Genomic DNA, 13,280 nt, shown 5'->3' with positions numbered 1-13,280 from the left:
AATGGCTAGCGATGCTTTCAGCTTGTCCCACAGGGATTACTGCTTCTCAGTCTGGTTTTGTCTTTTTGTTTTTTTTTCTAAGGAAAGTCCATTTTCCATTAATGGCACTGTTGTGGGAATTCTGTTAACCCTTACTTCTCTGTCTTTCCTTTCATTGCATGGCCTGCAATAAAACAGCTTCTGAAAAGCCAAACTTAAGATGTATCACATCTGCCTGTGACTTAAACATCTATATGCTGTCTCTCTTTTTAGTGTAAAACAAGCATTTACTGACATTATACGTGGTGTTATGACTACCCTCCCACGGAGCTGAGGCAAAGGGCTGCAGTGGTGAGTCCTCTAGAGTTTCAGTGCGGAGCCTATTTGTCACACGTTAGGTAAGTGTGAGGTAAGAGGTTCTTAGCAAAAATAGACAGTCTGTTGATAGTCATATTGACATCATACCATCAACATTACATAACAGACACCTTTCACTGTAGTTCCCATATATACGCTATATGTCACAGACATGAAACAAATATAAATAGGCCTATTATATATATTATATTATATTTTTTTATATTATTTTAGCAATTGCATGTTATGACAAGGCAAGGTGAAGGCAACATGTGTACTATATAGTTATGGCAGAAACCCAATGTAGGTTATAAATACGTCGATAAGTTAACAGAACATTAGGTGAAGGACAGTAGTGCGCTCTTACACTGCGCTCTCTCTCTCTCCTTTCTCTCTCTCTCTCTCTCTCACACACTCTGTATGAGGGTAACAAAAAAGTGATGTGACTGCTTTCTAGTTACAACTGGTCAACTTTCTGTAGTAATTGTGTTTTCTTGGTAACAAAGTGATTGCCTAGTATATTTTACCGATCTGATGGGTCTGCCGGGTAGGTACACAGGGACAAAAGCCATGAGGGAACTACCTGACGATTGCTGGCATGCTGCCAATAATCGAGACAGCCAAGTTATCGTAGGAGAGTAGTGACACTGGTGTTAGCCTGTCATGTAAAGAGAAGTGGGGATGTTCTGTGCGGAGGCGTGTGACATGTGGGTGTGTATGTGTGAGTACAGTGGAAGAAAAGGGTGAAGGTGTCTGCGAAATTGGCAGTAAAGGGTGGAAGTTGGCAAAAGCACTGAACCTCTGAAAGACTGCTGTTGCAAACTCTGTAACAGTTGATGAGCTGTTCAAAGTTCTGCTCCAAAGCACTTCTCTGTTTACTGATGTTTCCCATTTATCCTGTGTACAGCTGGCTTCTCAGGCAAACGTATTACTTGTGTCACAACGTAGCGTTTCAAAAACAAAATGATTTTCTTTAGGTACAATTACTGCAGTTACTTCCAACTACCCCAAAACATAACAGCAAATAGGACTATGGCGATAACTACAACCCAAACTGTGCCTGCAGTCAGAAAAGGTGCCGCTCCCAACACTCAGCCATGATCTAACCTTCTCTCCACTCTAGCTCTCATATTACCTTTACCACTGCCCTCATACTGAAATGCCACTGTATAATATGTAAATAATCTTTAAAATAGCTCGTAAAACCCCTGTGTGTACCTAACTGACATATTGGTACCTTTTAATCGTCATACACGGCTCAGGGAACTTTACTGAAAAAGGTCACATTTGGTTAAAGATCTGTATACCGGTACCTACACATTTCCATTCATTCATTGGCAGAACTGGTACCACAGACCTGCGTGACCTGATCTCCAACGCTCTCGCCAACCATCCGGCTCCACCCCTTACTTGAAACTTCCCTTAACGCGGACACCTAAGCACTTTTCTTCTGCTCCACACCCATATGTCACTCAGCCTTCACCCAGAACATCCCCACTTCTCCTTACATGACTTTCTAACACCACTGTCGCTACTCTCCTACAACGTCTTACTTCTCTCACACTCTCATCTCTACATGTGAAGATCACATGTGGCAGACTCCATGTTAATGTAGGCCCCAGTTACTTGCTTATAAGCTGTGCACTTAATTACAACTTTAAGAGATATCAAACTATACATACTCTTTCTTCCCATCTCAGTCAAAAATACTCACTGTCATCCTTGCATCACACAAACGTAGCCTGCTTTACTACGCTGCAGTTCTCACAGAGAATAGAATAGCTTACTGTACCACAACTAATCTGGGTTCAATACAAGCCAGTGTAACGGAGATTTTTCGGCTGACTGCTGTAGAAACCCTGCACAGTAAGAGGTTCTCCTCCTCTCCAGAGCTTTGACACCACAGCACCCTCATATCCACACATGGTGTTAGCCTGTCATGTAAAGAGAGGGGATGCTCTGTGTGGAGGCGTTTGACATGTGGGTTTGTATGTGTGAGTACAGTGGAAGAAAAGGGTGAAGGTGTCTGCGAAATTGGCAGTAAAGGGTTTGGAACTCGAGTGGCTCCTTCCTCTTAACAAGTCTGTAAGAGACGCATCAAGCTAATGCAAAAAACAATAACGGAATTGAACAATTTGAAAATAATTGAATGTCATTATTGAAACAACACTTTTTTTTTTTTTTTTTTAAAGCTCTGCAATAAATCAATAGACATAACGTGAACCAAAAAAGCTTTTAAGGAGTATTTACTTCCCCATCACAAAAAGAGTTTTTCTTTCTAGGCATAAGCAAGATGTTTTATTTCTCAAGTGTGTAAATAAATATGTAAATTTGCCTCATACCTTGTCTAAATATCCAAATAAACAACAATGCAAAACCAGAAATACAAAAGTCCCAAAAGTGAGTCATGGTTTAGTCTAGATGATGAATTCAAACTACAGGAAGTACCACCGTCCACAATGGTGACTCTATTATTCCGTGTGCAGTTAGACAATTGAGTAGGGGAGTGATCAGCAGGGAAAACATGGCTGACTCTTAAAGAGATGAAAGCATTCAGTACACTGGTATGGCTTGGGAGTCTCCTTCACCGCATTATGGACAACATCTCCTATAAGCATTTACACTCATGCACACACATCGCAACGCAATGAATTGATACGCAACAGTATTTTGCTGTCAGTGTGTCGCAATACATCTGACTACACATCCAATGGCACAGTACAGATAGCAGGGTTGCATGGGGCTGCAATACTGCTTGTTGGATGAAGAAGTTGCTTTGGACTCTCATAAATATGCAACAGCAGAAAACCATATAAATAAATTGTACCCTATTGTACTGGGAAGAAGTGATGATCAAAAGGCACAATAGACAATATTTTACACAGGAGGAAGGGGTGATCAAGAGGCACCACAGAGACGGTATTTTATACAGGAGGAAGGGGTGATCAAAAGGCACCATAGACGGTATTTTACACAGGAGTTTTTAAGTAAAAGCATGGGAAGATGAACAGCGAAATGAAACAATCATAAGCTGCTCTACTGCTAGGATGGAATGATTAAGAAAAAGTCCTTTTTTGGGTGAAAATGAGACAGTGTGTTGTCATTACACACACCATCATAAATAATCATCACATGAATGATAACATATGAACAAATGTTGCTACTAAGCCTTTAACTCTAATGAGTAGCTTATCACTGTAAAGACATAACTTTTTCTTTCCATCTATTGTAATTATATAAATACACGTTATTCAATAATAAGGAGTCCAGGAACTGTCCTGCTCCCCCTAATCTCTAGGTGGACTGCTGACTATTTTGACTAGTTTTTGCTAAGTTCTTTCTAATATTAGCTGTTGGACTGACGCAGCTATTTTGGTATCTCTTGCTTAGTTAATAAGTGAACATGACTAAACAAGCAGCATGGCCAGGATCCATTTTAGGGCCCTTACTTTTCAGTCTATACATGTTACCCCTTGGTAGTGTCATTAGGAGGCACAACATTATGATGTGACCCAGCTCTATATTTCTGTAACACCCAACAATTACAGCTCTATTGATTGTTTGGTAAATTGCATTGCTGATATAAATGTATGGATGTCTCAGAACTTTCTTCAACTCATCTAAGATAAAACAGAGGAATTAGTCATTGGTGAAAAAGCCGAAAGGGAGAGACTATCTGCACATTTAGAAAAACTAGCACTTAACACCAAGTACCAGGCCAGAAACCTAAGGTGTCATATTTGACTCAGATCTTAATTTTGAAACCCATATCAAACATATAATTAAAACATATTTTTATCACAGAAACATTGCTAAGGTGCAATCTCTCTTAGGCCGACACTGAAAGACTGATGCATGCTTTTATCATGAGCAGGCTAGACTACTGTAACTATCTCTTGTCTGGTCTACCAAAGAAAGCCATTAGTCAATTACAAATAATACAGATTGCAGCAGCGCGAGTCCTCACCAAAACAAGACGGAGGGCGCACATCACACCAGTCTTAAAATCACTGCACTGGTTACCTGTTAGTGTCAGAATAGATTTTAAGATTATTTTACTAGTCTATAAATCACTCCATAGTCATGCACCTAAATATAAGTCAGACATACTCTCAAGATACACACCCAGTAGATCCCTGAGACCTGAAAGCAAGATCTTAAGACATACGTCTTTAATCTCGCCTATTATTCTCTGTGATATTTATCTGTGCCCAGTGGCCTGTAGTACATGTGTATGTGTGTGCTTTGTTATATGTTTGCATTTCACATTATATGGCTTTTGTATCTGCCCTCCCCTTTCCTTTGGTGAAGCGCATTGTGTTACCTATTGGTATGAAATGTGCCATGTAAATAAAGTCTGATTTGATTTGATTTACCAGGAATGGGTTACTCATGTAATATCACCTGTGTTTGATGTTTCAGAAATGTCCTAGTCATTAAAGGTAAGTATGTAATTCTATTCAAATACCCTTTTTGACTAATTGCTCTTAATGGTCCTCTAGCTGTCTGTGACCGCTGCTGGCTCTGCAAATGGGAAACAAACTTGACAACACAAAAGCACCTCAGACTGAGCCATGAACACATCCGACTAATCAACACGTTGCTTCAGGAGCACGGAAGAGAAGGGTGTCCTTTGATTCTGTAAAAACAACTTTTCGCCAGAAACGTGGACTCTACATTTAATTGTGATTTAAAAAGTCCTTCCACTACTGTTAACTTCCATATTATTCTATGTTATATTAAACACCCATCACCTTTCATGGTGGAAATACCAGAATAAGTAAAGTAATACAGACTTTCCACTTTCTTTTACAAAGCCAGCACAATCAGCAACACCATTTAGCTCTGTGTGTGAAAGCTACCACTGACTTCCTTGTTTAGAAATTTTTAGTCAAATTTGCATTTGTCATAGACACAGAAAGGTTTCAATGGCCAGGTTGTACTTGGGCACTGCACCCATGCTGTCCTTCCCCTGGTTCACAAGGTGACCTGTTACCATAATACGTGACTGACTTCAAAACAGTTTAAGCGTGCGAATATGATGATGTTACCTTCTGGAACATGAGGCCTAGCATTTACAATCCTGCTGTGGCCACAATATTTTCCTAAATATTTGCCTATGGTTATATGTGAGCTTTTTCCAGGAAGACCTTATCTTGCCACTGGACTGCCAGCACCAGTCCAGTGGCACAATCAAAACTAAACAAATGGGCTACAGACAGTGCATGTACTGTGAAGGAGTGCTCTTACGGATCGGGTCATGTTGCGGCTGTCACCAGCCAGTTGTGCACTGTTGTGTATCCTGCCACCCTTGCTATCCTTGTATAACTAAAATTGGCATGCACCATGTCAGCCAACGATAAGTAAACATAACTCATCAATACTAAAAAGAAACAAAATTCCCATACACCAAGCTGGGCAGCCTCTCTCCTTCTGCATCATACTATGCTAATACTGATAATGGCAGTTGAATTGATTGAACCAGATTTTGTCCCTTTTATAATGTCACTGTGAGGGACCGGACGGTCACCCCACGTTGTTTGGGATGTGGGGACTGGACTGGGTGGTTAAGTGTGGAAGAACAGTGCAGGAGATGGTGGTTGTCATATAAAAATATATATATTTATTTACACAGAGACTATAAACCCCAACACAGTGCCCACAAAAGAAACAAACAAATGAAACATCCAGGCCATACCCACCGGAACTCAAGTGCCTGGCACCCTGGGCACCTGCTTGGCCGATTATGCATGCATCGGCACCTTCTCAAGGCCCAAGCCAGGCCCCAAATTAGGCCCAAGCACTAAGCCCGAAGCTAAGTACATAGCTAGCCACACAGAAAATAAACACATGAACTAGACACAAAGACAAGGCATAAAGACACAGCACAAAAACAGTGGAACAAAACAAAGCTAACAGTGTCCACACGTCTGGACACGTACTGCCTTTCACCTCACACAGATAAGTAGGGAAAGCAGCACACCTGTTTCTCCCAAAGTTCTTTTCCCGGCTGTCTAATGCCTCTTTCGATGAAGTCTCTCCCCATGTTTGCCTGAGGCACCCTTAACATAGGGCAGCCACTTGGGCTAAATTGGACCCCACCATTAAAGTGGGGGAGCACGGAACCAACCATTACGGTGGAGGAGTCAAAGTGTCTTAAAGGGCAACATCCCTTTTATTGCCACAGTGAGAAGGGAGGAAATTCACCTTCTCACAGTCACTTACATACAGTATGTATCATATGTTTGTAATGTTATGTTATGTTATGTTTGTTATGTTATACATTTGGTGTATGAAATAATCAGCCATGTTTCTAATAGTCTCCCCTCCCCTTCTGCCTTTTTTCTATCTCTACCTCTCTACCCGTGGCTCCAAGCAGATGGGCCCCCCCTTGTGAGCCGAGATTCTGTTCAAGGTTTCATCCTGTTTCTTCTTGTTAACCCTGTCGCCATTGTGCTTGCTCTAGGGGCGTTCAGACCCTGGGGTACGTTTGTCGTAGGATTGAAGCTAAGTTAATCAATTGGCCTTTTAGCCCGTTAAGATTAGCGAGCTGATTGAGAACAGCAAATATCGGTTCGTTAACGGCTGATCCGCATCCTAATCATGTGGTTAATTTCAACCAGGCTAAAGTTATCATGGCATTTGCACGTGCACGGCCTACTTCAAAAGGCAGGAAAGGTCGATCACCAAAACCATGATTTTGTAACGGTATAATGGTTCTAAACTCAAAGAAAAGGGCTCTTTTTTTCTCCGCTGGCGAGTAGGAGATGAACATGAACGCTTATAAAGAATACAAGACCATAATCATGGCAAAATTCAACACCACCACCGCTGTGAGAGCAAGGTGTGTTGGGATGTTTATAGAGTGATATCTATGGATGAATACCTGACGGCAAGTGTCCACTGGTACAGAGGTTTCCTCTACCGGTTTGAATCTGCATGGTTGCTAGTTCAAATCCCCTCACCTCCTTCCTCGATGTAGTTTTACATTTCCTTGGAAGTCGCTTTGAATAAAAGCGTCTGTTAAATGACTAAATGTATTAATAACAAATGCAATAAATTGAAGCAGTGAAAATAAATTGTCTGTATTTCTCTCTATTCCTTAATCATTTTCTACAATAATGATATGCTATGGTGTACTAATAACACTCATATAATTATGAGTGCTTTGTTCTCCGCATCACCGACACTACAAAAATGTACCACTCGCAAAAAAGCGCAAGACAGTCAATGTTCGACTGTGGTGTTTGCAATAAATGACTCGAGAAGGCCTTGTAAATTAATGATTCCTTGTCGGCTGAATCGGTAGCGCTCATACAAGAATAATGGATCTTGGCGATCGCAAAGAACTCTCTCCCTCCGCTAATCTAACTCTAATATCAGTCCTTGGTCAATGGGATCCCTCCTTTTTCCGGGGGTGTGGCAAGCTTATCCAGCTACACTTAAGTTAGCCTGCCCTGGAGCAGGTTAGTGCTAATCGATATGTAACTATGGTGATTTATCAAAAGTTGCTTCCACGAACCAAAAAGAGGGGCGTTTTTTATCTTAGCCTGAAAATTTGCTCGCTAAACCGCTTAGCGAGCTACGACGAATACCCCCCTGGGCTCTGTAAAGAGCCTTGAGCGCCTTTATTGTTTTGGTGCTATATAAATCAACTTTTCAGTTTCCAGTTGGCTACCACCTACTCATCTGCCTAACCCTAACACGTAACATAAAGCAGAGAGAAGATGCCTGATCATGTCTTCAAAAAATGTGCAAAGTGTGATTTTGATACTTTTACTGATTTTGAGCATTGATTAAGCATTGACACTAGAAAATTGAAAATTTGAAAAATGCTTCGTAGGGGTATGCTGTATTTTTTTAGTTCCCTTGTCACACTGAAATTACACTCATTAGAGCACTATTGTAACAGAAATAACTGTATGGGGATGTGTGCAGTGCCCAGTGCAGTGGGGGAGCCAGTGCACTCAAACAGGACTGATAGCGTACCTGTCACGTCTCACGTTTAGTAGAGAATAATAACTACAAATCCATTAGACTGAGAGACACTGTGTAGCAGTTTTAGGCTAGTCAACAATGTTTCAATATTCAGCATCACTGAACAACTTTTTACCTCACGGCGAACCAGACCTGTTTACGAAATGCATCTCAAATGTACCAATATGCTTGCACGTGTTGTCTTTTGAAGAGTGCCCTATAGAAGGATGCCAATTAAGGCCCCCCCTCTCTTGGTCACCTCTATGCCTTTGTGGTGTGTTGGGGTAAGGTGGATGGCGTGCAGTTTGATTTTGTTCTGTTTTGTTTGTGTCTATGGTTAGTGTGACTAGGCTTTGGAGAAAGTCAACTGCATTCAGTAGCCTTGAGTCAACTGCTGTAGTCATTTCAGCTGAGTCTTTGTGACTGTTTTTGTTGTTTTGTTTGTTGTGTGTTGGTTTATTCTTTGTTTGTTAGACTCTTTTGTTAAGTCCCAGTCAGGTCGGCCGACCCGTGCTGAAACGCTGCACGCCGTCTACCTTCTCATCCCGTGGCGAGGGGTAATACACTGACTCGTAGACTCCAGCAAGAGTACTGACCTTTAACCTTTAACTTTAACCTTTTATATTTGTATAGCTCCTGTATCAAATTAATAAGTAGTTAAGTAGTTTAATTTATGTTATTTATCCCTAATTTGATGTTGGTTTCAATAAAACGGCAATTGATTGAGTGTCAATTGGGTCACACATTGGGTATTGCATCGTGACGTATCACTCTGCAACACTCGCTGCCAGTTGGGACAGTCTCACTGATTTGAAGAGTAATTTACTTTTGTTGTTGACGCTTCCGCGCATCACTTGCAGTTAGGACACAGTGTTTGTGTTGCAGAGATGGTCTTTAACGAACAGGCACCAGTCTTTGACTCACTTAATACACCTATCCAAATGCAGACACCTTTCTTCAAAGCAACTTACGCTGCTGGTAGGGTAAACCCACGCCATGCTCTGTCAGTGTCTGATACTGTCCCTTAATTATACTTTCCAGGAATTGACACATGATAGCAGCACGGAATGAGGAAGCAGGGACATGCAAAAAAAAAGGATGCAAAAAAACTGCAATGAATACCGCAGCTAGCATCTCTCAGCAGTTCCTTCACTGCTACATCAGCTTTAAAAGTTACTAGTGGCCCATCCTTTAGGGCCGGGCCCTCAGAAGTACACGCTGTACTCAAACAATGCTGCTTTCCCCCCCCTTGACTCTGGTCACACTTAACCCTAATAAGCCATGCAGGGAGGTTAAATCTAACTTCATGACATGCACCAATGACATCTAATAACCCTGTCAGTAATTCTGAAAAAGGGTTGAAAAAGTGGAGTCCAACCCGCCACCCCCTCCACCTTTCCCTCTCTACTGGAGAACAATGTGGGGCTTCGTTATGTCTGGAGGCCTACGTCTCTTCCTGTAGTCTAAAATACCTCCAGGAACAGCTGTTGTTGAGAATGCCCTTAAAATATATATTAAAATATGGAAATGGTTTCAAAGCATTGGTTTCCAAAATAAGACAGATGAGCTAAAAGGAGATGATTGACTTGGTGTCACAAAGGGATTCTTTTGTACACTACAGTTTGGTGTTTAATCAATACATGTTGGTTATTCTTTGAACTCCAAAAACATTGTCCTATCCTTTATGAATCCCTTCCATACTTAAAAAACCTTCAAGTGACCAATTAGACAGACTCTTACATGTTGCAGAATAGAAATGTTTTAACCATTTGATGTCTCCATGAGCATAATGTTCATCTGTGATCATTCAATTAATTCATTAAAAACTGTGTTGAGAAGTGATAGTCAGGGACTAATAGGATTTGTGTGTGACAGCAAAAGTATTGAGCCCTGATTGGAGAACTGATGAATTAAGGTAATTCTAACGTACTCAACAAACAAGTCAGTGTTCTCCAACAGACGGGCAGATGGCATGAACTGAGAGTTTTAAAAAGTGTCACTGGATCCCACAAAAAAAATCTGCTTAGTCCTTTACAACCTGGCTTCATGGACATATTGTCCATACACTTCACTAAAGTCAATTGACAACCATTTACTTTACTGAGATTATAGCCACCAATAATCTATTATCTATATCTAATATATATCTTTAGAGGTCAGTTAATGATGCTGTTCAAATGATTAGATGCACAAAAATGACTTAAAAGTCAACAGAAATAGTTTTTACAGACTACTACACAGAGGAAGTGTGGTTTTTCAACCACGCTAGTCACATCCCAAAAATGGATTAAGGACACTTGTAACCAAATATGGCACATTGATGCCAGGTCATTACTTGTTTGAAAAGCTGCAGTTCCTCATCTCTGAATCAGCCATTGTGTGCCTTTAACACACCTAACTTCCGTATATTGAGCACCAGTAGCACTTGGCCCTAAAACAGCAGATGCAGGCGCTAACAACATTCACCACTCAAATGTGAATAGCTGATTTACAACTTGTTCTGGGGCTTCTTTGTACATCAGGTTTGCAGGTGACTTCATCTGAATGAATGATGTCACCTTAGCAAGGATCTTCGATATACAGAGTTCCTCCACACATGTGCCAACCATAGCATGACCCACAAGTGACACGTCAAGCCCAGATCCTGATACAGAGGATGTTGTGCACCACATCGTCAGACACAGCAGGGAAGAAAGGAGGTTAACCAGGAGGGAGAAGAATACCAGGAAAGAGGTGATGTAAACGCCTTAAAGGTGCCCCCCCCCCCAAACACACACAGAGACACACACACACACACACACGCACACACACACACACACACACACACAAACACGCTACCCGCAGCCCTGATTCCAGAACGCATGAGTAACCGCACTTTACTTCTGGGACACTGTATCTGTCCTGACCATCACTGTGATCTTTTTGGTGGAGTATTTACTTTGGGTGTCTTTCACTAGGGTAGTTTCTCACTGTTTCTCACTGCTCCATTCCTCTTAGAGAGTTTTAACTCCATTGGGACCAAAATATTGCACTTATTCAGATATTACTGAACTATTATTTGTATCCGTGATCCTGATCATTAACATATTAAAGCTCAAAGTGGCTCAATAAAAAGTTTATTAATATGTTATAGGCCTACTGTATAAACAACATTAAATCAACTAACATTAAATGGATGTAACCAAACAGCAGAAAATCTGCTGCTCTCATTCAGTCAGGATCTGTAGACATGGTATATATTCAGGGGGTTCAGGCCCTGGGTTCTGTAAAGCATCTTAAGACAAATGTATTGCTATATAAATAACATTGAATTTAATTGAATATATTCCACCTTTGAGAGAAGAAACAGCGCTCTGACCACATTGGTCCTATGATGACAGTTTCATCAGTCTCAGTGAAAACAGTGGAGTTTATGCCCAACTTGCTTTCATACCTGCTTTCTTAATTAGGCGTCATTAATAAGCCAGAACTGTCGCCGAAAACTGTCGCGATCTATAAACCGTTAGTCTGTTTTCTTTTTTTGTGTGTGTATACAGTCAGAAGCTTAAACTACTTTACTCTCAACCTACCTGCCAGGCGCAACAGGTGCGGTGGCCCACTCCAAAAACACAGTCATGTTGTAATTCTATGTGCCACGTCTTGCGCCAAGCTACAAAGAGGTCCACGCGCCATTAAATTCAATAACATCTTACCTCGAGGCGGACGCAGGTGAACAGCATCGTCCACTGCACAGTGCGCGTGAAGAGCTGCCGTAGAATCATATTGGACAGTAGTTGACTGAAATGAACATGCGTTACTAATCAATGCACTTTTACATTTCCCGCTGCGCTAAAATGAGAATGAGTTTAATACGAGTTAAATAGGTTTAAAAACGCAGCAGACGCTTCTGGTAAGCCAGTGAACAAGGGACAAAGTTCTGTGTTCCTGCTGTTGGGAGGAGTAGAGTCCCAGCCAGTCCACGGATAAGCGTCACTTTTTGAAATTGCTCATTGTGCCCTTGTTACGCCTTTAGCGCTGCTCTCTCTCTCTCTCTCTCTCTCTCCCCTCTCTCTCTCTCTCTCTCTCCCCTCTCTCCCCTCTCTACACGTCCTATCTAATGTACCGCTTAGTCTACTCTCTAGCCTACAGACTGTAATCAACTGTAGTTTAACTGTCCGATAGTTGTCCACTCAGAGCAGAGGAAGTTGGAGGATTCTTAAATTAAAAAGCCATCCCACATTCTTGCCATAACTTAGCAAGAAAGCACCAAGGAATGCATCAAGCGCGTCCCTTAACAATACCATGAATGGCCAGTGTAAATATGACGAGGAAGAGACCCAGCCTATTGATCGTCTCCTCGTATGAGAAAACAAATCAAAAGTCTAAAATGCCATATAGCCTTCTTTACATCTAAAATGCCATATAGCCTTCTTTACATCTAAAATGCCATATTGCCTTTAGGACAGTTTAGAGTTTTGAGATCAAAACGTTCGAGTGGATTAAGGTCACACTGTTTTTCATTTGGTTCATTAGAAGAAAATAAACATTGATCTCAAGCCCATCTATCTGACAGCTAATCTCTGCTTGAAATTACATCGTTAGGGACCATTTTATCACAAGACCCCGATGGTTCATTCACTATTTTGCATGGCAGAATTATAGCCATAATATAATTCTGTATCAAACAGATATATTAAAAGCATTTCCCTGGGAAACAATGCGTCAGTTGTTGTGTAGGCGTAGGCTGTGCAAATGCGTTCTTCATAAAACCATAAACCATTTTTTTTTTATCTCATTTGATATTGTCTTTGTTAAATGAACAGCCTTGGTAGAGAACTTGCTGAACAACTGCTGTCATACACAAATGTGCTTCGTAATGAGTTTGAAAGAGAGTTGTACATCGATCAGCATGATAAAAGGCGTTTGTATGTTGGCCGATACTGTTTTATGTCGACAAATAAGCTCCTTGTCCCTGATTGGAAAATCTC

General features: G+C 41.1%; 1 protein-coding gene across 1 annotated transcript in view; it reads right to left on the bottom strand.

Annotated features, from left to right (window-relative positions):
• LOC105890052 (receptor-type tyrosine-protein phosphatase eta-like) overlaps positions 1-12,248 on the bottom strand; it is a 51,076-nt gene extending 38,828 nt beyond the window's left edge. Inside the window, 1 exon segment of the mRNA XM_042707436.1 lies at positions 12,006-12,248. Coding sequence (XP_042563370.1) covers positions 12,006-12,074 — 69 coding nt within the window. The 5' untranslated portion in view covers positions 12,075-12,248.
• Between the last annotated feature and the right edge of the window lie 1,032 nt (positions 12,249-13,280).

The sequence above is a fragment of the Clupea harengus genome, chromosome 3 (genome assembly GCF_900700415.2).
Source record: "Clupea harengus chromosome 3, Ch_v2.0.2, whole genome shotgun sequence".
Classification (NCBI taxonomy): domain Eukaryota; kingdom Metazoa; phylum Chordata; class Actinopteri; order Clupeiformes; family Clupeidae; genus Clupea; species Clupea harengus.
The sequence above is the reverse complement of the archived record's forward strand: the minus strand, read 5'-3'. Positions and strand labels throughout refer to the sequence as shown.